The sequence below is a fragment of the Rhipicephalus sanguineus genome, chromosome 2 (genome assembly GCF_013339695.2).
Source record: "Rhipicephalus sanguineus isolate Rsan-2018 chromosome 2, BIME_Rsan_1.4, whole genome shotgun sequence".
Lineage (NCBI taxonomy): Eukaryota > Metazoa > Arthropoda > Arachnida > Ixodida > Ixodidae > Rhipicephalus > Rhipicephalus sanguineus.
This window is the reverse complement of record NC_051177.1, coordinates 175,903,479-175,931,230: the sequence shown is the minus strand read 5'-3', so window position 1 is coordinate 175,931,230 and position 27,752 is coordinate 175,903,479. Positions and strand designations below refer to the sequence as shown.

General features: G+C 50.3%; 1 protein-coding gene across 1 annotated transcript in view; it reads right to left on the bottom strand.

Annotated features, from left to right (window-relative positions):
* LOC119382051 (high-affinity choline transporter 1) overlaps positions 1-23,832 on the bottom strand; it is a 47,390-nt gene extending 23,558 nt beyond the window's left edge. The window contains exons 1-7 of the mRNA XM_037649787.2: positions 23,640-23,832; positions 18,480-18,587; positions 17,955-18,110; positions 11,594-11,742; positions 9,310-9,459; positions 6,266-6,395; positions 4,231-4,448 (exon numbers count right to left, since the gene is read on the bottom strand). Coding sequence (XP_037505715.1) covers positions 4,231-4,448; positions 6,266-6,395; positions 9,310-9,459; positions 11,594-11,742; positions 17,955-18,110; positions 18,480-18,587; positions 23,640-23,832 — 1,104 coding nt within the window. The remainder of the gene's footprint in view (positions 1-4,230; positions 4,449-6,265; positions 6,396-9,309; positions 9,460-11,593; positions 11,743-17,954; positions 18,111-18,479; positions 18,588-23,639) is intronic.
* Positions 23,833-27,752: the final 3,920 nt, after the last annotated feature.

Below are 27,752 nucleotides of genomic sequence, written 5' to 3'. Positions count from 1 at the left end.
CTCTTACAATAATGCGTCTTGCTCACAAAAGCGTGCTATTAGAGAGTATAACCTGCAGTATCGTTCAGCGATCCCTTTTGGAAGCTTCCTGCGCGATTTTATTCTTGTAACGATGGCGGTTTACAAGCGATACTGTGCTGCTCTTAGTTAAGCCGGTTAGCTACGCCTGCGACGTAAAGGACACTGGCGCGAGTACTGTTTACTTACGTGCCAATATATGTATTATGTGCAGCTGGATGCCTCGTGTCCAAATAAATTTGGGGACATCAAACACTGAAATGAAAGCACGAAATTCTGGCCAGCTGTAGAGGAGCACCGTGCCATTTATTACCTTTTGAAGACGAAATCTCGAAGGCGTGGATGCCATCAAAAGCACTAAAGCTTAATACTACGTTGAAAGTGGCAAAGCATGCTGATTGCTTGTGCTTGAAAGCACTACCTTGCACTAGATTTTCGTCAAAGGAAACGCTAAAAGGTATGAAGTGCACCCCCACACAAAGCTCGCGCCTGCCTTCAACCCAGCTGCGTGTCACGCAAATTAGGTTCGCAAAATGAAATAGGTGGGCATCACACTGCAGAATACACGCAATTAGTGTACTTACTCGCGCATTTTCACTCGGCTCCTAGTTTTTTTGCTTGAATCACAGTTATCCACTCGCGGCGAAGCTGAGAACACCGCACCGGCACTATTTCCGTGGCGTGTCGTAATCGTCGCAGACAACGCTAATATCCTCTTGTTGCGCTGCTTGTTTTGGCATCCAAAGACGACGCAGTAGTGCCCAGACGAGCTCTTATACGCTGAAGCGGCGTGAACGGGTACTTTTTCGCACTTTAAAGAACTGCAGCTTGCCCTGTTTACTTGGTGTAGCCCGGGCAGCCCGGTCAGCCCGGCGTCTGGGTGCGAGAGTATCCGCTCGGCTCGCCAGCAGCCTGGGTGCGAGACAGGCGTGCTCTGGTGTATACGAAGGCTCTGATTTCAGCTGTTGCGGAAAAGCTTTAAAACGAATAAAGCGTCTTGAACATGACCGCGTGCCATGTGCGCCTGTTGAAAAGGAAAAAAAAAAACTTGCAGTACTTCCGTACGTACATGATCTGTCCCACAAACTCAGGGGGGTAGGGCAGCGTGCTGGCGTTTCGGTAGTGTTTGCCGCACCGGAAAAGTTGTCGAAGCTTTGCAAGTTTGCTTCAAGTGGCCGCCGTAATGGCTGTTCCGGAAAACACGGAAATCAGTTTGTGCCCTGTACCACTAGCGTGGTATACGTGATTCATCTGTCCTGTGGGAAGAAATACGTGGGACAGACTGACAGGTGCTTAAATGACCGTCTAAGAGACATAACAATTTGTATAACACGGTCCTAGGCCACTTGGGCATCCATTGCCGCGATTGCGGCTGTGCGCCCTTTGAAAAAAGCGAGGTGCTGGCTGAGCAGAATTCACAGTTGACATGTGAAATCAATGAGGCAGATTTCACCAGAAAGTTAGATAGTATGTGCGTCAGTTCTCCTTCAATAGCACTTTCATCTCGTGAGATGTCATCTAAACAGGCCATGAATGACACACCATTCTGCGCAGTGTTGCTTGTACTATGCACAACATCAGGTAACACTTATCTGTCGTTTTTCGTGGTTGTGGCGCATGTCAGTGGCATATGTATTGTGGGTATCGCTCTGGCTTCAGCGAAGACGATGCGTAGCTCGGCCGCAGGCACTCACGGCGGAACGGCGGCCGGCAGTCGAGCCCGGGACTCCGCACAGTAAAGTTGCATTTTCTTGCTCTGCCTCTGTGTACTTTCTGAGGGCTTCAGCCGACCCTTGGCCCTGAGCATACATTTGGCGCCCGTAACGTTGGGCCAACTGGTAGTTCTTGGAGAGGGACACCACGGAGCATATTCAATGGGATGTTAACCTCTCAGAAATGGCGTTTTCTACGAGTACCACAGTTAATAGGTACACGGGTTATACACCCGCATTTCTTAACTTCGGGAGAGAGCTTTCATTTCCATTAAGCCACACCCTGGTACCATCGCATCCGTCTTACCCCGACACCCGTACTTTTACAGAAGCTGGGAAAAAGCGCCTTTCCAATGCCGTCGTTGCTGCTCACGAGCAATTGGATAATGCAAGACTCGAGCAAGCGCGTCAATACAACGCCCACCGTCGTCACATTCAGTACGAGCCCCGCCATTTAGTTTTACGCCGTTGCACACTATTTAAGTGAAAGGGTTTCTCAGCATCCTTAGCACCTAAGTGGGAAGGTCCGTTTCGTGTTTCACAAAAGCTTCGCAACTTACCGTACCGTTTGAAACACACGACAACCGGAAAGCTAATGGGACCAATTCATGTCTCCGAGCTTAAAACTTATAACGCCTAACTACCCACTCGCTGGCACATTCAACATTGGAAGCTGCAAGATCTCAAGTTCGCGTTCTCTTCATAGCATTGCACGCCAGCTCTTTTAAGCAATGCTCCGCGTGTTCTCCAGGTGCATCGTACCCGGCGACAGCGACCTTCACCGACGCCCTCCCGCCGGTCCCATTCACGATGAGCCCCCGTGACCGGTCTCCCGCCGTTCGTAGCCCTCGTAACCCGCCACCGAGGGGCCGTGTCCGCACGGTTGCCACATGGACTGTCCTCGATTCCGCCGACCGTCCCGTGGCCTGTACGTCGCGCCTACCTTGGGAACTACAGCCCCGCCCTCTACTTGGCGACCCTCCCTTCGACGCTCCGGAGCCGTTCCGCGGACTCCTGTCAGACCGGCCCCCGATTGAGCCACTACAGCCCTACACGACAGGGGAGACCAGGATCCCTTGTCCGATCTACCGAGTCCCAGAAATTTCCCGCCGCGCCCATCAGGACGGCTCCGTCCACCGCAGCCGCCTCCTTGCGGTAACAATCCGCGACACCATTCCTCGACCCCCCCAACCATCGCCAGCTCCAACAACCGTCAAGGCCACCGTCGCTCTCCTTCGCTCGGCCCGTCCGGACCTCCTGGCTAGGGGTGGCCTTTCAGACCCCATCTCGGTGTCATCCCCCAGCCTCCCACCACAACCACCAGTCGATGACCTTCTCGACTCCGAAGAATAAGCTGCTGTTCATCGAGGGGAAGGGGGTAGTGTGGGTATCGCTCTGGCTTCAGCGAAGACGATGCGTAGCTCGGGCGCACACGCTCGCGCGCTCACGGCGGAACGGCAGTCCGCCCGGGACTCCGCACAGTAAAGGTGCATTTTCTTGCTCTGCCTCTGTGTACATTCTGAGGGCTTCAGCCGACCCTTAGCCCTGAGCTTATAGTATATATGTTCATCCTTTCCATCCTGTGAATAAAGTGTTGTAATAAAGTGTTAGCGCTGCAACAATCATGAAAGTGTTGCAAGTCAGCGCTGTGTGTAGGTCGCCTTCCTTGTACCCATCTTCTCTTGAGCTGTATTCCCTTCACTGTTAGTGTATACTTTACAACGTCATATCCGTGACGGAAATACGTCAGTGGAACCGTAGTGAACCCCGGCATACACTTTCGTGTTAAAATAAAAAGGTGGACTGGCATATGAACGACACCTGTAAAATGACTCACTACTGGGCAGGCACGTAGCCAGGCTTTTTTTTTCGGGAGGGGCACAAGGCCTAATTGTTCGAAAGAAAGTCTTTCCACGGCAAAAAGAAAAAACAGTTGCCCGGAAATATAGAAGGATGGACGAATTTCAGAATGCCCCCCCCCCCCCCCTTGCCTACGAGCCTGCTACTGGGATGAATTCTGCGGAGGGACCGCATTGCAAGCGTCAGACCACTGGGCAAATTCGCCATAAATCACAGGCGTTCGCAAACGGTACAAGCGACACAAAACCGGTTGTCAGTAAATCCTTGTCCGCTGGAGGACAAGGCACATGTATTTCGGGTGGTGCCCGTCCTGTGGGTTTACTTAGCGAGCGGCGTCCTGCTGGCTATTCGCTGCTACCATGAGCAGAGTGAGAGAGAGAGATGTAAAGGAAGAATATGAGGTGCATTTCCGCCTATTTTTGGCATTTTGTTGGTGGCGCAAACGGTAAAATGTTCGGCACCTATATTCGCGGACCGAAAAGTCGCAGGTTCTATCCCTTCGTAAAGAGGTTCGGCAAATAAATTGTTTCCAAACATTTTTGGATCTGTTCGCGTGCATTTTGACTGATGAAAATGACGTCGGTGAAATCTTGAACTCTGGCACAAAACACTTTCTCGTAGATTGAGGCGAGGCACTCACGTTCTGCCTGATGCCGAGCTTGTAAATATTCCAGGCGAACATGGAGGCCGCGCTGAGGATGGACGAGTCCGAGGAGGACATCACCGCTGCGGAGACAGCGCCCAGTCCCATGGCGGAGACGAAGCCCGGCGTCAGGTACTGCAGCACCAGCGGCAGCGTCAGCGATGTCGCGTCGCCCGTCAGCGGAAAGGCCTTCGTATAGCCCGCCTGCGTCAGATCTGCAGGCATGCACAGAAAGGGGAACGAGCTTGCGCTGTGACGCGGCGTCAGTGCCTGTGGCCACTGGAGGAGAGTCGATCACATACAGAAAGTCTGCACTCGGTGGCAACCGCATAACGTCACAAATTTTTTATAGCACTTGATAAGGCCGGCGTAACGTATAGAGGTACCGCGGACAACGATGACGTTAGAATGAATGGCTGCGCATTAAAGCACGTGCTAAACGTTCGGTGCCACTAATTGCTGTCCATAGGCTTCCAAAGCAACGTGGAGCGGCGCCGCTGCTCTTATCGCAATTGGGGGCATATCCACGGCCACAACACTGCCGCCCCTGCTTCCGCGTACGCGCAGAGCTCTCGGATTGCATCTGTGGTGAGTAACAATGTAACTATGCTCACTAGCAGTGCAACGGGCCGAATGAGTAGCGCATGCGCGCACGTGTCCTTGCCGTCGCCGCTGGTAAAACCGGTGACAAACCGCCTACGCGGGCAGCATCTGCCCCCAGTGAAGCATAGCTCAGCCGCGCGAGCGTCGCGCCCAAACTTGAGCGTGGGTTCCCCATAGCTGTGCCACCATTCTATCAATGGTAATTACTTAACTTAGGTCCTGTGCGATCCACTCTGTACTATGAGCGTTGCCATGGCAACTGCTCAGTGGACATGCCATCATCACAAGTTTCGTGTCACTTACGCACCCAGGCTGCATCCATATTGCCGCAAGTCTTATATTTCATGAGTTGAAGCTTCACCCACAAAGACTGTGGGCAACGCGCTGCGCAGGCCTCGCCGTGATGTGTAGGTGCTGCTCGTTCATGTTCCGGACGCCCCCGACAAGCCTTGAACCCAGCCCACGTCGCGAAGAAGACACCGACACCATCAGCGGCAGTCGAGCCAGCCGCAGACTGGAAGGACTACCCAGCACCTCCACCAGATGTCACGTGGTCGTGACGTCGACGAAGAAAGCAGTCGGCGTTTGCAGAATGAAACTGTTTATTTGGCCGAATTTGTGGCCGGGAAAATGAGAACTAGAACTACAGCAATACACGCTGTACAATGATAGCGGCGAACAGGGCGTCGTCCGTCGATCAACTGACAAGCGGCGAAGTGCGTCGGCTTTTATACAGGTGCTATCGAACTTTCCAGCGATATCGCTGTTGGCGGCGTTATCTCTCGACAAAGCTGGAACATTCTCGTGCGGCGCGCAATCTTAACGGATTGTTCCAAAACAATCGCGAAGCTTCCTACACATCACGGCGAGGCCTGCGCAGCGCGTTGCCCACAGTCTTTGTGGGTGAAGCTTCAACTCATGAAATATAAGACTTGCGGCAATATGTTACGTCAATCGGTTACAGATTTGGCATTCCCTGCGTAGCAAAGGTTTTGACAAGCCATTGCAGCTGAAGAAGTGCATTTGATATACCGTGAAGCCAGCCTTCTAGGGAGGGCTGCTTACGAAACCCTTTAGTCTGCTTCTTAAAGCGGCCTTGACACGGTGAGCGCCCCCTTTCCCCGACTCCCCCATATGGGACTGACACTTTTGCTACCAGCGTCACCACTTAGTTTAGCCAGGCTGCTCTTTAGTCCAAGTGCCATATTTAAAATATAAAATGAACATGTTCTTCCGGACACAATAAACTAGAATTTTGATAGTTTGCTGTTAACGCACATATTGATTACGAAATCTATCCTTCAAGAACGAAACCTTAGTCATGTTTCTTTCAATTCTTCATTAACGTAGAGTCGTGCACCGAATAGTTTCCCGTTGAACCCATTTTCGATTGCCGTATGAATTAGGCACATATGCGATGTGCACTCACTGGCTGCCTTGGCGACGGCACCAATGATAACGGGCGGGATGGCCATGAAGAGGCACCCGAAAGACGCCATGTACGACAGCAGCTCGGCGCCCTCGGCCGTGCGACTCGAGAGGACCCGTTGGAAGTACACCTGCGCGCGCAACGCGTTCATCGTGTTAAGGTGCTGCGGTGTCAGATTACGGGTACGGGACGGGACACTATTGGCAGGTTTGCCAGGTTTGGCTACTTTGCGCCATTGGCTACATTTTAGGCCGGTGGCGGCAGAAAAAACACCTTGGCTACTTGACTACTTCTTGGCTTCTTTCCGGTTCCCTAGATTTTACCCAAAATATCGATATCTGGTGATGTCGCAGCCGCTGCCGTTCAAGCGTGCAGTGTCAAAACATGGCGGAAAGGCGTGTTCCTTGCTTCCGAAATATAATTAATTTGGAACCTGCATTACACAAGCCAAGACAGTTGGATACGTGGCGGGGACTCGCGGGAAAATGTTGCACGGGGCCTGAACTTGCCGACAGTCTACATCGCAGATAACGACTTTTAAATGTAATTGGATGTAAATAGGACAATTGAAAGCGCTCCGCATCCAGGGTGCTCTGCACTCATTAACATTATAAATCACATATCCCAAGAACTGCTTGTCCCATCTTTTTTTTTTAATTTTAGGTACGACCTGCGGCTCAGAAATATAAAATGCTCGCAATTCGGCATCATACAGAAAATTATTACCAAATTGACTACAATTCATGCTTCAAACCCACAACTGCGAATTCGAGCCCACTTAGGCCCTACTCATTCTTATTTTCGCCACATCGCTGTTACTTCTAGTCTATTCAAGAAAAGCCACGCAAGATGCGTTAAGGGTCATTTTTGCAACAGCGCGAGAAACTTCATCATCTTGCACAAAATGACCGCTAAAGTCAACAATTTATGCTTGAATCTCGGCCATTTTGATATTGAAAGGTTCAAGCTGTACTAAATTACATTTTCGCCAAAAGGCTTCTGCCCAGGGGCGTAGCCGGGGGGCGGGGTTGGGGGGAATTCAACCCCCCCCCCCGAAATTTTTCAGTTTTGCTTGCATATATATACACACGCACACATACAAACGCACGCACGAACATACATAAATTATGGTTGAACCCCTCCCCCCCCCCCCCCCCCCCGAAAAAGATTTCTCGCTACGCCCCTGCTTCTGCCTGTATTCATTTGAATGAAAACGCCGCCGTCGTTTTCACACACGCGTGGCTACTTTTGGCTACTTTGACGGCGCTTGGATAAAGTTGGCTACGTTTTCGCGTGTTTTTAACACGCAAGTGTTTTATTCCGGGGTCCACCAAGGCTTTTATGACCTATTTCTGTCACGGAAATACGTCAGCGAAATGAACCGTCATCAGATGGCAAAGAAAAAAAACTAAAGTTTTGTTGTCAGGGGTCGAACCCTTGACCTTTCGGTCTGCGACGGTGGCTGGCGGGCGTGTAGCCCACCGAGCTACTGCCAAACACATAACGGAGGTTAAAGGAACGCGCCTTTTATGTTTCACACTTTCCTCTCACAGTGCTCTTGGATGGACGAATGGATGGATGCTATGAGCGTCCTCTTTATAACGGGGCGGTGACTTATGTGCCACCAGGCTCGAAAAAAAAAAAACGCGCTGTTTCTACAACCATCCCATTCGGCGCGTTTCCAATAGAAGTGTAATTACGTCAACGCTTTAACACACCGCAAGGTGGCGTTTAAGCCCAAGCCTCGCTCATAGCATCCATCCATATAAAAAAATACAGCTCTCCGACGATCCCCTGGCCGTCGCACCGCGTTCCCCGCTCACCCTATGAGAATTACCGGCCACGCTAGAGGGAATACACGACGCGCGTAGCGTTTCTCTTCGCGTTTCACCACGCTTTGAAGGAGTGTATATCGAGTATCAGTGTTTATTATGTACTTGTTGATGCCATCTTTGCGCGGGATTCACCCTTGATGCTATCTTTGCGAGGTACAGTCACTTCAATGTGACAGTATGCCCGGTGCCCACGTATATAAAGAACTTCAGCTACCGCAAGGGTTAAGTCATGATCATGGGCGTTAGTCGTCGGTACGGAGGTGTGCCACTAGACGTCAACGTGAGTGCGTCCGCATCAAGCGGTACTATATGTGGCGAACAGTAGGCATTGTACAAGCTCTCATATAGCAATGCCCTGTAAACAGTCAACTACTTCTGTGACGACACGTTTCGTTTTCCTGTTATACCGATTCCTATGACGGAGGAATCACCCATCATTTTCTTTTCTATTTTTGGCTATTTTTTGTCTTTTTGACCTGGCAACCATGACTATTGGAAGGGAGACTTCCGACTACTTGGGAAACAGCCATGTGGAACAGAATGCGCTAGAGAAGACGCAACATATTTCACGCGTTCGAGTATGTATCTTTTGAGGTGGACGGCACCAAAAGACGGGAACTGTAATCGCAGATCACACACAAAGCAATACGACACTGTACGTGTCTGTTGCCGAATCGCCGTGTTTCCCGTCTTCTGACCGTTTCTTTTCAGGACGATGTCCTACCAGTGTGCTCGCATTCAGACCGTACTGCAGCATAGTGCTTGGGACAATGCTTAGTGTTCTCTTAATGCAATGTTTTCGAGCACGCACTGTGAATGACATTATAATGACTTAGCTTGACTTATCGCTAGGGAGAGGAAAGAACCGTGGTTTCGCAGGACCATGCAGCATTGATAAACTTGCGGGGAAAAGTAAACAGGCCGAATACGTGCTTGTCCATCCTCTTGCCACAAGAAAGTAAGACGCTCCGAATAAAAACTGGTGCATGAAGATTATGCTTACACAGTGAGCAGTGCGGAATGTTTGGAAACAAAACGGAAAGGCGAGGAGGTTGTTACTGGTTCTTTCTTATATATTAAAAGCGCTGAGACGACAGTGACAAGGAGGATCACAACGCGAGCGCTTCGTGCTGTGCCCTTTCTTGTTTCCGTCTTCTTAGCGCTTTTAATAAATAAGTATGTATGGAAACACGTGATTATTGCACCAACCTGCCAGGGCACGCCGCCCATCATGAGCAGCAGCATGGAGTCCCAGTACGTGCCGAAGTCCTTCCACTCCACGCTGCCCACGAAGTCATTCATCGGGTACGAGATCGGGCCTACTGCCTCGTGGAACATGGCGAACGGCACAGACAGCCACTGCACGTCGATGAGGAGAAAAAAACGCGCCGTCATATTGAAGAGTGTATCTCTATAAAGGTACAATTATGCTGCTGGAGAGAGCTCAAATGAAATCCCAAAACAGCCGTACTGGCTCGTATTCACAGGCTTGCGCAGGGTACCCCTTCAGGGGGGGAAGGTTCGTCGCGGCGTCCCCCTCCCAATTATGTCAATGCATGGCGCCCCGCCTCGCTTTTGTGTCCATGTGTGGGGCTGACTCTGCGCCCCCCTCCCTTAGGTGAATAGGGGGGGGGGGGCAGCCGCCCCCCCCCCCCCCTTTGCACACGCCTATGCTCGTATTTATCTTACGAAACTATGGGTTACACAGCGGCCCTCGAGCACCGTAAAGGGCGTTTCACATATGATTGCAGCGAAAAAAATCACCCAACACATGCACTCTGCTCCTTCCCTTCGCAACCGCCGCTAGATGGCGGTTTCATTGGCGGTTTCGTTGCGATTTTGCTATGCGACTGCCGCAGTGTGTAAGGTTGCTTGCTGTAGTTTTGTATGGCAGACGCTACAGAATTTCTCATTTGTAATGGAACAGTCGGTGCGCTATGATATTGTTAACGTTTCATCAAAGGTAGCGAAGAGCACGCGTGCTTTGTCATTTAAAAATACTTTCTAATCTAAATTCATTTCACAATGCACAACAGCGGCCATAACCAAAAAAAAATGCCCCCACCTCCCCGAAGGGAATCATGGGGAAATGCGAATGCATTTCTTGCGCCGAGAGAGGGTACCGTTGCCGTCAGACATTCGCCTTCACCGACTTCTGCCATCGCCTAGAGAGGCGCCCAGCCAGCGAACGGTCGAGAGTGAGGCGCGAGCGGACGGGAGAATGGGGCGCCAGCGTTCTCGGCTCGGCGTTGGTGTTTCACAGCGGCGTCTCGAGCACACATTTCCGAATTTTCTTGAGAGGCGCCCAGCCAGCGAACGGCCCAGCCAGCGAACGGTCGAAAAGGCGCGAGTGGACGGGAGAGTGTGGTGCAGGGAGGAGAGAAATGAACGGCGAAGCACTGCACCTACCCTCTCCTACACTCTCTCGCACCACATGCTGCGGTTGCTAGGGGCGAGGATAAGCGCGCGCGATCGCAGCTGTTGCTATGGGAGAGGGCGCCGCGGACAACGCCAGATGCCTCACATAGCCCGGCTAAGAAATGCATTCGCATTTAAAACAAACTCGTCGGCGCAGTTTCAACGGGTCCCGACCAAAAAATTGCTTCACCGCTGCGAACAGAGGGAAGGATTTCCGATGTGTATGTCGCCCGTTGCTGACCGTTGCGGTGGTGGCGATCGGTCGTTTTTAGCTAGAAGCGAATTCGCAGCCTGAAAATCGCTGTGTTTTGCGTCATGTGAAACGGCTTTAAGGGAAGCGTTATGGCTCATTCACACTGGGGAATCCGCCGGCCACAGCGACCGGAATTCGCGCGCCGCCGAAATTCAACATTGTTCACACCGCTTAGCGACCGCACCGCCGAAACTAGGGCGCCTAGTTGTCATCGTCCCTTCGCGCGAAGGAACGCTGGCATCGACGCGCTCTGCGTTGTGTACGCGTTTCGTTATGGCGAAGCGCATAAACAGAAGCAGGGTCGTGGAACTGCTGGGCCTGCTGGAAAGGAACTTTCTGGCGATGTCTGACGAGGAGAAACATGCGTTCGCCGAACAAGAAACGACGCAAGCAGTCGTGGTTGGTTCGCCCTGATTTGCAAGAGGCGAGAAGCTTGGTCGAGCCGAGATAATGCTACCCGTTTCGCGAAATCGCGATGGTGTATTGCAAAGATGATAATCGCGAGAACACTTGGCACTTGTCGAGAGCTACAGGATGATTACGAAAGACTTCGCTGTTGCTGCGGGCTTCGACGACTGCAATATCACAAGCACGCCGCCATTTTTCGAATGTTCTACTCGTGTTCCGATTGGCTCGCGGTGAGGGAATCCGGCGGCAGCTGCCGCAAAAATCGGTCCAGGACCGATCGACGCGGAAAGGGATTTTCCGGCGGATCTCGCTGCCGCCGAAGCGGATTCCGCGCGTTCTCGCCGCCTAATGTCTCAGTGTGAACGCGCCCTTAGGCTGGAAAGGCGACAACAGCAATAAAGTGTATGTACGTACCAGGCCAAAGAAGATGGCGAGCAGCTGGATGACGTCCGTGTAGGCGACCGAGTAGAGGCCGCCCGTGAACGTGTAGAAAAGGGCGATGCACGCCGACGCGACCACCGACTCTGTGCGCTCGAAGTCCATGATAACCTCCACTGTGGCGCCTGGGTAATGGAAATCGCTAACCAGATTGCGAGATGATGCGACGCGTTGCTTCTCTTTGTGTGGAAAACCTTTGCATGGTAGCAACGTTGTTGATGAGGCACATTTGGAAAAACAAGCTCAAGGGAAAACGACGAAAACGAATGCATCGAGATGGGTATACATATGTCGGTGTTATTTCGTGATTAATGACCATTATTGTCGCGTGGAATGCATTTTGTGATCCCCAGAACGTCACATTTATGTTACATGTACGTTATCCTTTCTTTAATATTTAATGCACACCGTTCATAAAGCATACGCTGTCGAAAGTGCACCCATGTTGACGCAGCGATCCAATTACAAGGACGAAGATGAAAGCGCCAACACAGACCGGTGCACGTAACGCACGTGACTCTTTCTGGTGGCATTTTTAATGGTTGTGTACTCGCACCATCTTTGACGTGATGTCCCACCCCACGTGATGCCCCTAAGAATTTCGTATAAACCTGTATACACTTCTCGAGATCGATGGTGTTGTACGTCAGCGAAATGTGTTATTATTCGTCAATCTGCCCTTTCTATTACTTTCTCAGGTAAACACAGTAAATTGGGCGTGTTGGCCCGTTAACATATCTGGTTAAACGTGCAACGCGGCACAGATGAGGGACAAAATTTGGATGACACGAGCGCTGGTTTCGTCCTATCTTCTTCCCCCGACTTGCCACGCTGTACGTTGAAACGAATATGTTAGTTTCTCAGATTGACACCGTAATTTGACCTAATGCCCTGGTGAAAGCATGACTCGCATCACCTACGCGTATATATATATATATATATACATATATATATATATATATATATATATATATATATATATATATATATATATATATATATTGTTGCGAATATATTTATAACTTATTTACAGTGTGGGATGGTCCAGCAGTCAAGATGGCGGTTGTTACTTCCAGCACACCGACACGTCGTCTGCCTCTTCTACGCACACCTCACCATAGTTATAGCTGCAACCCCGCTACATCGACCTCCGGCGGCGAAAGCGCCGACTCGGCGCCTGTTAGCAGGTGGTGGGCGAAAGGTACGGCTTCAGGCGAGCGACGTGGACGACGTTTGAAGACGTAGAGGGCGCCGTAGGGTCCAGAGGGGCGACGTCATAGGTAACCTCAGTCACCTGGCGTAGCACACGGTAGGGGCCGGAGTAGTTGGGCAGAAGTTTTTCGGCCAGGCCAACATGCCGAGACGGAGACCACAGGAGAACGAGGTCACCCGGATTGAAGCGAACGTTCCGGTGGCAACTGTCGTATCTATGTTTCTGGCTGAGTTGCGAGTCCAAAAGGCGTCGATGGGCGATCTGACGGGCCTTTTCGGCTGTGCTGATAGCGTGGCGAGCATATTCGGTGGAGATGTGGTCAGGGATGGGTACGAGCGTGTCGAACGGCAAGGTCGGTTCTCTTCCATACAAAAGGTAAAAGGGAAAATATCCAGCAGTGTCGTGGCGCGAGCTGTTGTAAGCGAAAGTGACAAAGGGTAGAGCAATGTCCCAGTCGCGATGATCAGTCGAGACATACATGGCGAGCATGTCAGTGATCGTGCGATTCAAACGTTCTGTGAATCCGTTCGTTTGGGGATGATAGGCCGTTGTAAGCTTGTGCTTGGTTGCACAAGAGCGAAGTAGCTCCTCGATCACCTTGGATAAAAAGTAGCGGCCTCGGTCTGTGACGAGTTGACGAGGAGCGCCGTGATGTAAGATGACGTCTTGTATCAAAAAGTCGGCGACGTCTGTAGCGCAGCTGCTCGGGAGAGGTCTCGTAATGGCAAAACGGGTAGAATAATCCGTAGCGACGGCGACCCATCTGTTACCGTTGTGAGAAAGTGGGAAAGGTCCCATAAGGTCGAGGCCGACACGAAAAAAAGGCTCAGCAGGTATGTCTATGGGTTGAAGGAGCCCGGCGGGGTGTACAGCTGGCCTTTTCCGGCGTTGGCACGACTCGCAAGAAGCGACATAACGATGTACGGAACGGTAGAGGCCAGGCCAGAAAAAGCGTCGGCGGACACGGTCGTACGTTCTGGCAACACCAAGGTGGCCGGCCGTTGGTACATCATCTAATTGCTGAAGTACGGTCGAGCGGAGATGAGTGGGTACTACAACTAGTAGTTCCTGTCCCACTGGGCGCATGTTCCGGCGGTATAAGATACCGTCTATGATGACGAACATGCGAAGCGAACTGTCCGTCGAGTCAGTATTCAGGCGGGTGATTAGATCTCGTAGGGACGCGTCACGCTGTTGCTTGTCACCGATGTTGCCGAAAGCAGAGAGCGAGGAGATACAGATGGACGTGTCATCCGTTACGTGGTCTGGATCGTCAACGGGGTACCGAGAAAGGCAGTCGGCGTCTTGATGTAGACGGCCGGACTTGTAGACCACTGTGTACGTGAATTCCTGGAGGCGCAGAGCCCAGCGAGCTAGGCGCCCTGTTGGATCTTTGAGTGCTGAAAGCCAGCATAGAGCGTGGTGGTCTGTGGTAACGGTGAAAGGTCGACCATATAAATAGGGGCGGAATTTACCAACTGCCCATACAAGCGCCAGGCACTCGCGCTCAGTAATAGAGTAATTGCGTTCGGCAGGGGAGAGGAGCCGGCTGGCATACGCAAGAACTCTATCATGACCGGATTGACGCTGGGCTAGCACAGCGCCAATGCCGTAACCACTAGCGTCTGTGCGGACCTCGGTTTGAGCAGACGGGTCGAAGTGGGCGAGGATCGGCGGTGTGGTGAGCAGCGTAATGAGACGGGAAAAAGCACTGGCTTGGTCAGGACCCCACCAAAATGGCACATCTTTCTTGAGAAGATCAGTGAGGGGGGCGGGCAATATCTGCGAAGTTTCTGACGAATCGTCGGAAATATGAGCATAGGCCCACAAAACTTCGAACGTCTTTGGCACAAGTTGGTACGGGAAAATCGAGGACAGCGCGAACTTTGTCGGGATCGGGTCGGATGCCAGATGAGTCAACGAGATGCCCGAGAATAGCAACTTGGCGATGGCCAAAGTGGCATTTCGATGAATTAAGTTGTAGCCCAGCCGCACGAAACACTGAAAGAATGGACGAAAGTCGGTCGAGGTGAGACTCAAAGGTGGGGGCAAATACAATGACGTCGTCCAGGTAACGCAGGCAGATAGACCATTTAAAGCTGCGCAAAAGCGTGTCCATCATCCGCTCGAACGTGGCCGGCGCATTGCACAAGCCGAACGGCATGACTCTGAATTGGTAGAGACCGTCAGGCGTTACAAAGGCAGTCTTCTCACGGTCGAGGTCGTCTACGGCGATTTGCCAGTAACCAGAGCGTAGGTCTATCGAAGAAAAAATAGGTAGCACCATGAAGGCAGTCCAGGGCATCATCGATACGAGGAAGCGGGTAGACATCCTTTTTGGTGATCTTGTTTAAATGCCGATAATCCACGCAGAAACGCCAGGTGTTGTCTTTCTTTTTAACTAAGACTACAGGGGAAGCCCACGGACTCGAAGAAGGCTCAATAATGCCTTTTGTGAGCATCTTGTCAACCTCCTGTTGAATAACTTGGCGCTCTGATGGTGAAACTCGGTATGGACGCCTGTGAATTGGAGCTGCATCACCGGTATCTATGCAATGCTTGACTTGCGAGGTTTGACCTAAGGGCCTACCGTCGAAGTCAAATATGTCAGAGTAGATCATAAGGAGATCACTGAGGTCTTTAACTTGAGAGGGCAAAAGTTCTGAGGCAATCATCTTGGTGATGTTGTTGTGCAGTGTAGAAGAGGTGACTGCGTCGACTCTATGCGGGTTCGGAGAGACGACAACGGGCAGTTCAGGTGACACCGATGAGATCTGGCACTCGTGCGACGGTGACAGAGTAGCAAGAGCAATGCCTTGTGGTAGGACTTGAGGGCTGAATCCGAAGTTCAGAAGAGGAAGGCACGTCTTGTTCGCTGTAACAGTTACAACTGTGTACGGAGAGGAAACGCTGCGGGCCAGTAGAACACTGGGAGAAGGAGAAACCACGTAATCACCATCCGGTACATTGGGATAGGGTTCAACAGCGACGCAAGTTAGGGCTTGTGGTGGCAGACGAATAGCCTCAGCACACGAAAGTTTGGTCTGAACCTCCTCCGACACGTCGGCGGACGCAGGCAAGTCAAGTTGTACAACACCGGCCGAGCAGTCAATGACAGCAGAGTGGTCAGACAAGAAATCGAGTCCGAGGATGACATCATGTGGGCAATGAGCGAGAACATGAAACAGAACGGACGTCTGACGGTCGGAGAACCTCACACGTGCCGTGCACATTCCGAGTACAGCCGGAGTTCCTCCACTAGCGACACGTACAAATAGGGACTCGGGCGGCGTAAGGACCTTATTTAATCGTGCACGGAGATCAGAGCTCATAATAGAAATATGTGCGCCGGTATTAATGAGGGCAGTAACAGGTAGGCCATCCACTTCCACAGCAAGCAGGTTCTGGTCCGTAGTGAGGGTCAGCAGAGGGTTTTCAGGTCGGGGGTCGAATGCAGCGTCACCTCCGGGAGCTGCATTGCTCAGTTTTCCGAGTATGGGCGTCCAGTAGGGCGGGGCGACGAATGGCGACGGGGCTGAGGTGACCGGGAGCGACGATCGCTTGGGGACGGCGAACGGCTGGAGCGTCGGACCGATGTCGCAGGAGCCTCAGCGTATGGTCCACCGTCACGAGCGGGAAACTGCAGGGGCCGGTGGTTGTCGTCACGTCGATAGCCAGAAAACGAGCGAGATGGAAAGGTGCGAGAACGACAGTAGCGAGAAATATGTCCTACACCGTGGCAACGAAAGCAGATCGGCTTGTCGTCCTGCGTTCTCCACTGGGCAGGGTCACAATAGCGGCGAAACATTTCCGGTGCACGAGGAGGCGTTATGGAACTGACACGAGGTTCCGTCAACGAACACACCGGCTGCAGTCCGACATTTGCAAGCTCTTCCCTCACAACCTGCTGGATCAACGAGATCGTTGGTCGAGGATCATCAGATGGCCGCGTCAGGAAAGATGGTGGCGACGCCGCCTCGATTTCTCGGCGCACGATGCGAACTACGCTCTCGTTGGTAGGCGGTTGACCGCATGGCGGCTGAAGGTCCTCGCAAGATGATGTAGCGGCCGTGTTCGGAAGTCGCACGAAATGCTGGGCAATGCCGCGACTCTTCAGTTCTTCGAACCGGCGGCACTCTTTGATGATGTCGTCCACGGTGAAGCAGTCTTTAGACACTAGTAAATTGAAAGCATCATCCGCAATTCCCTTGAGCAAGTGGCTTACTTTGTCACCCTCTGACATGTTGGTGTCGACACGTCGGCAAAGGGCCAGGACGTCAAGGATGTAGGAAACATACGATTCGGTCGAAGATTGTGCCCGACAGGAGAGTTCTTTAGAAGCGGCCCGCTGGCGTCCGACGGCTCTACCAAATAGGTCACGAAGCTTCTGTTTACAGGCATCCCAACTGGTTATGTCAGCTTCATGAGCCTGAAACCACGTACCTGCTGTTCCGCAGAGATAGAAGTCAACGTTGGCAAGCATCATTGTAGGGTCCCACCGGTAGACCGCTGCAAACCGCTCATACTTCGCGATCCAGTCATCGACGTCAACGTGGTCGGTGCCGCAGAAGTTACCGGGATCGCGGGGTTGAGTCAATACGACCGGCTGTACCGGCTGTACCGGAGGCGCGGTCGAAGTGGCAGCAGCAGAGTTGCTTTCTGTTGACATATTGCGGCTGTCCAGGATACGTCCGCTGCGGAGTTCCGTCTTGCGTAGTACCCAGCACCTCCACCAAAATGTTGCGAATATATTTATAAGTTATTTACAGTGTGGGATGGTCCAGCAGTCAAGATGGCGGTTGTTACTTCCAGCACACCGACACGTCGTCTGCCTCTTCTACGCACACCTCACCATAGTCATAGCTGCAACCCCGCTACAATATATATATATATATATATATCGTCGGTGGATGAGATTGTATTTTCAGTGCTCATTTCCCCAGTTTTGGAATACGCTGTCAGTCTACACAAAGCTAACTACATTCTACAATCTACATTCAAATCGACTAAGGTGCCCGCAGTTGTAACATGCAGATAAATGTTCACTGCGAGGGTGACGACCTGGGCAAGTCGGAACTCATTCATGCAAGCATCTACAAGGAGCGCCGGTAAGGACCCACTTACCGAGCGCAGCGAGGATGGCGGCCGACCAGAACACCTCGCCGCACAGGGCCGGCAGGAAGAGCAGGCATCCCATGCGGGCGCCGAAGTGCTGCTGGAAAGGGTCCAGCATCGTTTTGTAGCCGGCTTTCCTCATCTTCACCGCGAACAGGTAGCCGCCTGCGCAGGTAGCATGCAGTGTATATATATTTTGGCGATAGTCAAGCAATAGATATGGACCACACAGTAAATAGCTTGCGTTTAGGAAAGAAAACAGAAATAAGCTGTCGTTAAATACCGGCAGTTATAGTGCATCATGTGAAGGCTGCGGACCTACCCTGGTTGATTTCGAACTGTCTCACTTATTTCGCACCGGGGCAGAGCCGCTATCGAACCCCGCACTGTGATCGCAGGAAGTCTCGCACAGCGCAAACGTTTTCTACGAATAAGGTCTTACAGAGACCTCGCTGTCGCCATGCATACCAGTTTAAGTTCGTCATCAAAATATACCTCGATCACATTCAAGCGACAAACCGGGACTTGACTCACCGATGAGCAGGCTGAGGGCGTATCCGAAGGGTGCCTGGCACCAAGCGAGACCGTCCCTGTAAACAATTTCTGCGGTACCGTTGATGTAACCACCTCCGACCCAGGTCGCTGAAGAGAAGAGAAAAGCCGAGATGTCAACAAGGTGGCTACTTGGGCTGGTTGGTACTGCATTCTAAAAGGAAAAATACGCTCTTTGTGCGCAAAACGTTTCAGAAAAGAAGACAGATAGGACAGAGCGCACACTTACAACCAGTTTATTGCTCAGATGGCGCGAAAATATACCGGGTGTTTCAGATAAAAAGCACCAAGTATTAAAAAATTTAGCATAGGCGCTATGCGTCTACATTTAGTGTAGTATTGTTCTGAGCCATATAGAGCACGTCAGAATATTTTTTAAGTCTGCCAAGCTCGGTAATTAAGAAACGTTTCTTAATGAACTTTTTAAATATTGACTCTAGAGAAAAGTTTTCAATACGAAAGTTGTAGCGCTTGTTCAGGAACATTGAATTTTTAAATCTATGTTAAGATCACTCTCCTGCTTAATTTTTTCCCGGCCTTTCATTGAAGCGCGCGAATTTTTAAAAATACCACGTGACTGCCGCCAAACGCGCGGCGCTTTTAGTGCCCTCAGATGTAAGTTAAAGGAATTATCAAAGGCTGCTTCGCGCACGCAGATCGATGGAACAGGTTATCGGTGACTGCGATGGACGTTAAGCGACAAAATAAGCATACCGTTTCAATAACAAAAAAAAGCAAATTCTTCAACGAAAAAGCGGCAGCCACGGAGCAAATGTCACTTGTGACCGTAGACAGCATTTGATGCAGCGTAGACATTTTTTCTTTTTTTTTTCGCACCAATAAAGAAACGCATTGGAAGGGGCGAGGGTGACAGCCTGATAAGGACCGAGATAAAAGATTCACTGACACGTGGCGGCCGCCCTTTCGTAGACTTTTTTTTTCCTTTAGACGGTACGCCCCTATCATCAGTTAGCGTCCATCGCACTCACCGGTAGCCTGCTCAACCGACCTTCGTGCGTGGAGCAGCCTTTGATAATTCGTTCAACTTACATTTGAGGGCACTAAAAGCGCCATGCCTCAGGCGGCAGTCACGTGGTATTTTTTTTAAATACGCGCTCTTTAAAGAAAGGCCGGAAAAAAATTAAGCAGGGGAGCTACCTTAGCATAGAATGAAAAATTCCATGTTTCTCAACAAGCGCTACAGCTTTTGTATTGAAAAGTTTTCTCTAGATTTACTATTTAAAATGTTCATTAAGCAATCTTTCTTAATTACCGAGCTTGGCGGATTGGAAAAATTATTCTGACGTGCTATATATGGCTCAGAACAATACTGCGCTAATTGAAGATGCGTAGCACCTATGTTTAATATTTTTAATACTTGGTGCTTTTTAGCTGAAACACCCTGTATATGCTCATGAGGGCGAGGAGATGACACACAGAGAAAGGGAAAGTGATGTCGCACGTGCAAAAACATCTTATTCACATCTTGAAATCATATTTCAACTAAGAATATACTCGTATACATTGTCCAATAAGTTGATAGACGGGGCGCTTACACACTCAGTTCCTGCCTTGCGAATCAAAAAAGCTTCGTGAATTTCACGTGCCTTCTTGTCCCTATATGTTGCCATTACCTGGCAATCATCAAACATGGGGGTGCACCCACACTTCGCACAGTGACTTGCCAAGTGACTGCCCACTGATCCGCGCATGAAATTTGCGTGCTCCCTGAGGCGATCGTTCAGACAACGCACCGTCTGACCGATGTAGCATCGACCACATGATAAAGAAATGCAATACACAACTGCTGCCCCGCCACGGTGGTCTAGTGGTTATGGCGCTCGACCACTGACCCGAAGGTCGTGGGATCGAATCCCGGCCGCGGCGGCTGCATTTTCGATAGAGGCGAAAATTTTTGAGGCCCGTGTACTTAGATTTAGGTGCACGTTAAAGAACCCCAGGTGGTCGAAATTTCCGGAGACCTTCACTACGGCGTCTCTCATAATCATATCGTGGTTTTGGGACGTTAAACCCAGATATTATTATTAATACACAATTGCTGTAATACATTCTACAAACATAAGAAGCATGCAAAAATGTTTGTAGAATGTATTACAGCAGTTGTGTATTGCATTTCTTTATCTTGTGGTCGATGCTACATCGGTCAGACGGGGCGTTGTCTGAACGATCGCCTCAGGGAGCACGCAAATCTCATGCGCGGATCAGTGGGCAGTCACTTGGCAAGTCACTGTGCGAAGTGTGGGTGCACCCCCATGTTTGATGATTGCCAGGTAATGGCAAGATATAGGGACAAGAAGGCACGTGAAATTCACGAAGCTTTTTTGATTCGCAAGGCAGGAACTGAGTGTGTAAGCGCCCCGTCTATCAACTTGTTGGACAATGAATACGAGCATATTCTTAGTTGAAATATGATTTCAACATGTGAATAAGATATTTTTGCACGTCCGGCATCACTTTCCCTTTCTCTGTGTGTCATCTCCTCGCCCTCATGAGCATATATATTTTCGCGCCATCTGAGCAATAAACTGGTTGTAAGTGTGCGCTCTGTCCTATCTGTCTTCTTTTCTGAAACGTTTTGCGCACAAAGAGCGTATTTTTCCGAGATGTCAAAGCACAGGCATGGTAACACCCGGTCTGCGGTTCTTATATACCGCACCAGCGTACTGATCGTGTCGTCCTGTCACTTCTTTCATCACTAAACGCCAAAGGCAAACGTCAGATTGGAAAAGTCGATATCCGCCACAATATAGATTTATTGACTCGCATAAGCGTCATCGACAACCACGAGCAATTTACAACATAAGTGTATCAAGTGTAGAGATGTCGTATAGGAAAAGGGCGGCTCAGGGCTGCGGAATGAAATGGCAAAGCTTTTTGTTTGTTTCTTTTTTTGTTTTCGTTTTTTATTAACTGTGGCTTAGGCGCTCACCGTATTCTTATTGGCCAATGCCTGTTCTGGCAATTTGAACTATAGCCTGTTCAGAGACGCCGAATAATGACACGAGCTCGGCTCGTAGCAACAAGAAGTCCCCTTTATTAGCGTCTGCCACTCAACTATATACCTCCTGCGAGGCGGCGCCCGCTAGGGTTACTGTATATGCTCCCTACGGGAGCAGAGTTGCGCATAGGTCCGCCATCTTGCCCACCGAGGCGTCCACGTTATATAGGAAAGCCACTCCTGTCAAATGTAGGCGGCGGTGCGGCTCCGTGTGCTTTTCGCTGGCATTAACGCGTCGCAGGCGCAGACTCTCGCTTCTAAGAAATACAAAAGGAAAACTCGAACAAAAGATGAATTTAGATGAAACTGGTGCTATAATCTGGGAAGTCACTATCGGAAGCAATATTTTGTTTTAAGTGTTCTAAATAGCAAATAGGAAAACTCCGACAGACACGATTCTGGATAAGTTAAGTTCAGCCAATTACCCGTTTCACGCAGTTTTTGACGCAGCGCTTCGAAAATTTAAGTGGGTGGCACGAGAAAATAATGAGTGGCGATAAAACACGTGCTCAAATTATATCACTCTGTGTTTTTCAAATAACGCAAGCTAACGAGAATTTTAAGCAGATCTAGGTAGATGTGGCACAAAATCAACATTACTTAACACAATTTATGTTGCAGAGTGCTCGCACTGTGTTATGCTGTTTTGATAGGATAGTGAGGTGAATATTCAAACATTTATTCGCGCACATTTTTTTTATCTTTCGGTGCCGTCCGATTTTTATCAGCGGCTAGCCAGCTGCTACAAGTGGAGAAGAAGCCATAAATAACCTGTTATCGCCTGCTCTAGTCGCAGAAATATTACTGACATTTTTGTTGTGCCGCAAAGTCACAACTGAAATGACGTACAGCGAAAATAGACAACACAAAACACCACCGCAGCACCAACAAAAACATTCGTTAGATCTGCCGGATCGCCGGACTGCTTGGGACAGTGGTGGCGCGGCGGTAAAGCAGTGGTGGTGGCGCTGCGGTCGCCAGCACACACGCAGGCGTGAAGTTGGCTTTTCCTCAAAAATATGCTTTTTGCGCACGTCAGCGCGCTTGGCGAATGGGGGTGCGAGCAGCGAGTTGTATCAAAGGCGCAACTCTGCCACCTAAAAGTATCATATACAGTAACTCTAGCGTCCGCACGCTATTAGCGCCCTCTGGTGGTTTGTCCCTCTTTTCTCGTGGTCCGAGTCGTGGTTGCGCTGTGTTTCATTATGTTCAAGAACTGTCACGAACTGGCCCCGCTTTCATTTGTTCTACAGCGCCATCCTTTAGCCATTAATCAAGGCACAAGATAGCGTCCTACTGCCTAGCCTACGAACATTGTCAACGCAGGCCCTCGTTCCAGCCGGCAATCACCAAGTATGATCTGTACATGATTTATCATCGCGACCCAGTACTATCAGAAGCGCTAGGCACATGGTAAACACGCAGTTTAATTTGTTCTAATTTGTTTTCCAATAACGGGCAGATTTGAAAAAAAAAATAATGTATTACGCCGAAGCCCTCCCTCGATGGCACCTTATAACTTCCAATGCGTTATCAAAATTTGCAGTGGCGCTTCACGAAGGGCTCTGTAGGCTGACAAATTTGGCTTGCAACTCACTTTCACGAAAACGCGCGCGCTGTGGCCTTTGCAGCGAGCCGAGCGTCTTCTTGTTGTCCAAGTACAGACCGCCAGCAATGAATACGGGCGAATGAGCCATAAAGGCTATAGTCGCTTGAATAATGTAAGCGCATGAGGCAAACTGTACCCCCGCTGATGCAATATTCTGGCCAGGGGCTGTCACTGTCACTACTCTATCCATGATGTCTATCTCCGCGAGCTCTCTTGCACAACCTGCTCTTCTCCCCTTCTACGAAGTCGGCAGACGCACATCAAGCTTTCTTGATGATTGAAGTTATTTGACAGCTTCTTAGCAGTGAAAATTCTTTGGAAACGCCGTCAAATGAGCTCAGTTTTTCAGCCCTACGCTGCTGAGTGCTATAGTCTCATTCCTATACAAGGACGCTTCAAGATTTACAAACGAGTTTTCTACTGAAGTGTCGCGTACATCTGCTTGTGCCTGGCATCCCCTATCACTTACGCTCTAACATCGTCTACAGGCTACTTGGCCATGGTATAGGCTCACCGGTCATGGTGAACACGCCGACGAACAGACCGATGTTTCTTCCGGCGAGCATTATGTTGGACTGCTCGCCCACGCTCACTGATAAGGTGCCTCGGCGGGGCGCGTTGGTCTTGCGGCCGGCCCAGATGCCCACCACAAGGATGATCACGTAGAAGAATATGATGGCCAGAAGGCCTGGGACGTTGATCGTCATTTCGCTTTGCTTCCGCGGGCAACGGACACTCTCGTGGAAAGGCAAGGACACTGGCGTAGGAGCAGCTGAGTGCGTGACCTGCGAGCTCGAGAACTAATATGGCGGACCCCACGCGCTGTTCCTCGCCGTCGTCTTCCTCGCTTGCTCGCTGTTTTCTTGTTCCCCATCAGTGACTCGAAGTCACTACGGGGAAGAAGCAGCTGGTTTTACGAGTGTTTGATGTTTGCAAGGAGTATTCTACTTGCAAGAAAGAAAAAAGGTGAATACGAGAGTAAAACTAAGGCTAATTTCGGCCCCGCCATGGTGGTCTAGTGGTTATGGCGCTCGACTGCTGACCCGAAGGTCGCGGGATCGAATCCCGGCCACGGCGGCTGCATTTTCGATGTAGGCGAAAATGTTTGAGGCCCGTGTACTAAGATTTAGGGGCACGATAAAGAACCCCAGGTGGTCGAAATTTCCGGAGCCCTCCACTACGGCGTCTCTCATAATCATGTCTTGGTTTTGGGACGTTAAACCGCAGCTATTATTTTATTAAGGCTAATTTCGAAGTACTTATAACGAAAACATTCGACCACCTGCACCCTCAAGAGTAACGTTAAAGGGGTACTGACGCAATATTTCGCGGCCGAGATAGCCTGCAGAATCGATTCCGGTGAACATGTGTATATCATCTGCAAAATACCAACAGAGACTATATATAGCTTGGAAGTTACTTTAAATGAATTTTCAAGTTTGCGTGAGCGATCGACATCCTCGCGCTACTGACACCTGTTATATCGTGCATAGTAATTATGACAGCATTAGCGAAGACATCACTGTTTATTCTATCTTCTTCCTTCTCCCTGAGGCGGCCGCCAAGCGCGTGCCATCTCACAGCGCCGTCGTCGGTAGCGACGCCTTATATAACATATCCTCTTTCGCAAAAAAAAAAACACACAGTTATCCTTTACTGTCTAACGTAGTCCTTCAACTTCTTCGGAGTCTTCTTCTTACGTGCGCTTCTTCTTACGCGCACATCACATCCTGACAGGTTGGGGGAAACTTGCGTGCTCTCTGCCGCATATGCTCCAGGGTCTGCATTTTCATGGCTATCCACTCCTGATGTGTCAGGTTGTGATGCACTAGATGACTGATTAGATGTCGGTGACCAGTTCATGACAGCGGAGGTGCCGGATTTCATTTTGTTGACAGCTCCATGGTGAACAGCGGCTAACTTCGATGCGTTCCACACTCGCCCATCTTCCAACAGATACGAGGCTGGTCCACGTTTTTCAATTATCTTCTTGGGCATGGAGAATTGTGGAGACAGCTTGCCATGAACTGTGGATAACTTAACCCGTACGTAATCACCAACGACGAAGCTGGGTACCTTGGCTCCACGTTTTTCATCGGTGTAGCTCTTCGACATCCTTTGCTTGTTTCTTACGCGCTCTCGCAACTGCTCAATCGCCCTTGACGGGTCCGTGCTGAAGCATTTGTCAGGCAATCCCACGATGTCGAGTCTTGTGCGAGGTTGGCGTCCATGAAGAAGAACAGCGGGTGCCACACCAGTAGTGGCGTGAGGCGTACAGCGATATACTTGCAGGTAATCAAGCATGGCTGTTCTTATATCACGGCGTTCAAACAGGGGTAGTTGAATATATGACTTCAGCACCCTATTAAACCTCTCCACCAAGCCGTTAGCTTGCGGGTAATACACAGAAGAGTTGTAATGCGTTATTCCACGTTCTGTGAGAAATTCTTCAAAGGTTGCTGAAGAAAATTGTGGTCCATGATCGGATGCGAGACCACGTGGGTATCCTTCTCGTGCAAAAAGTTCAAGTAAAAACTTCTTCACTGTAGAAGTGGTCGCATCTCGTACGAAAGCCACTTCGGGCCACTTGCTGTGATAGTCAATAACAGTAATGGCAAATCGGCAGTCGGCTGAAGCTTGCGTGAAAGGTCCCACGATGTCGATAGCAATCTTTTCCCAGGCTCTGTCAGGAAGAGGAACGGGTTGCATCGGCGCTGCAGAGGTACGTGCAGACTTGTCACAAGACTGGCAAATCACACACGTGCGCACAAGTTCTTCAATCTGGCTATCCATGCATGGCCACCAATAGGACTCTCTCAGGCGTGCTTTGGTACGACTAATCCCTGGGTGTGACTCGTGGGCCAGATCCATAAGACGCCGTGTCACAGTCGCAGGCACGACAATCTTGTCACCCCGGCATAGTATATCACTGACGACAGAAAGTTCAGCTCTCACGTAAAGGTAAGGCAGCAACTCTTTTGACAATGCTTTCTTGTCAGGCCAAGAAGTAGTCGTGAAGTGCTTAACTTCACAAATAACGTGATCATTGGCACTTGCTTCTTGAGGTTTTTGCATGGTAACTACTGGAGACAAAATAGATATATAAATTCTTCTTCGGGTGTATCGCGGATTGAACTCTGTACGGGTAATCTGGAGATCGCGTCGGCCACGACGTTTTCGCTGCCCTTCCTGTATTCAACGGTATAGTTGTAGCAGAGCAACCGTGAGGACCAGCGCGCAATCCTTAATGGTCGGTGACCAGTGCCTTTCGTCGAAAGGAGCGTAACCAAAGCCGCGTGACCTGTTCGTAAGATGAAAGGTCGTCCCCACAAGTAAACGTGCCAGTGTTCGCAAGCCCAGACGCAGGCAAGGGCCTCACGTTCGCCGACTGAGTATTTCCGTTCATGCGATTGACGTGTGCGTGAGGCGAATGCTACAGTTTGCAGCGAGGTTCCGTTATCCTGCTAAAGTACAGCACCTAGTCCATATCCTGAGGCATCAGTTGTAACGTGCACAGGTAAGTGAGGATCAAAAACATGAAGAACTTCGCAAGATGTAAGCAGAGATTTCAGCCGCTCCAAACTGCTGTTTGCTGCCGCACTCCAAACGAAAGGCCCCTTTCCCGGAAGCAAGACACGCGTTGGCTCGACATCAGAAAAATGAGGGATGAACTTGGAGTAGAAGCCTGTAAGTCCCAGCAGCGAGCGAAGTTCGTTTATGTTTGTAGGTGATGGTGCCTTGGTTATCGCCTCAATGGATGACATCAACGGAAATAATCTTCTGGCGGTGACAACATGGCCAAGAAAAGTCAACTCTGCTACATCAAAAACACATTTGTGGTTGAGCCTGAGGCCAGCATCAGAAAGACGTTTGAAAACAGCGCGCAAATTGCCCAAATGATCCTCTCGCGAGCGCCCATACACGATGATGTCATCAATGTAGAATAGGACACATTCGCACCCTTTCAGTATCATATGCATCATTTTCTGAAACGCTGAGGGCGCCGATGCCAGTCCGAAGCAAACCCTCTTGAAGCGAAGAGTCCGTCATGTGTTATGAACGTGGTAAGGTCACGGCTCTCTGGAATGAGTGGTAACTGGTGGTATGCAGAAGCTAAATCTAGCTTCGAGAAGCGCTGTGCCCCAGCCAAGCTGTTCAGGAGTTCCTCAGTTTGTGGCAAAGGAAAACTGTCGACTACTACAGCTTTGTTTGGCTCCCGTAGGTCAACGCACATGCGAATCGAGACATCTTTTTTTATGGCTACGACAAGGTGAGACCCACTCTGAAGAGTCGACGCGCTCAATGATGCCCTGAGCTTGTAATTTCTGAACTTCGGCCGAGACTTGCTCGCGAATGACGAGTGGTAGTCGTCTCAACTTGCTGGCCACCGGTTGGACAGACGCGCAAACTTTGACCTTGTGAGTAAAACCTTTCACAGTTTCCAGCTCTTTTGCAAATAGGTGCTCAAACTCGAACCGCAATACCGGAGGTAGCACAGGAGTTTCTTGCGTCATTAGAAGACACCTGAGAGGCGACCCTTGAATCTTCATATCCAGAGCCGCGATGCCATCTAGTCCAAGAATGGTTGTTCCTCCAGGCACAACGTAAAGTAGGACAGAAGTGCATC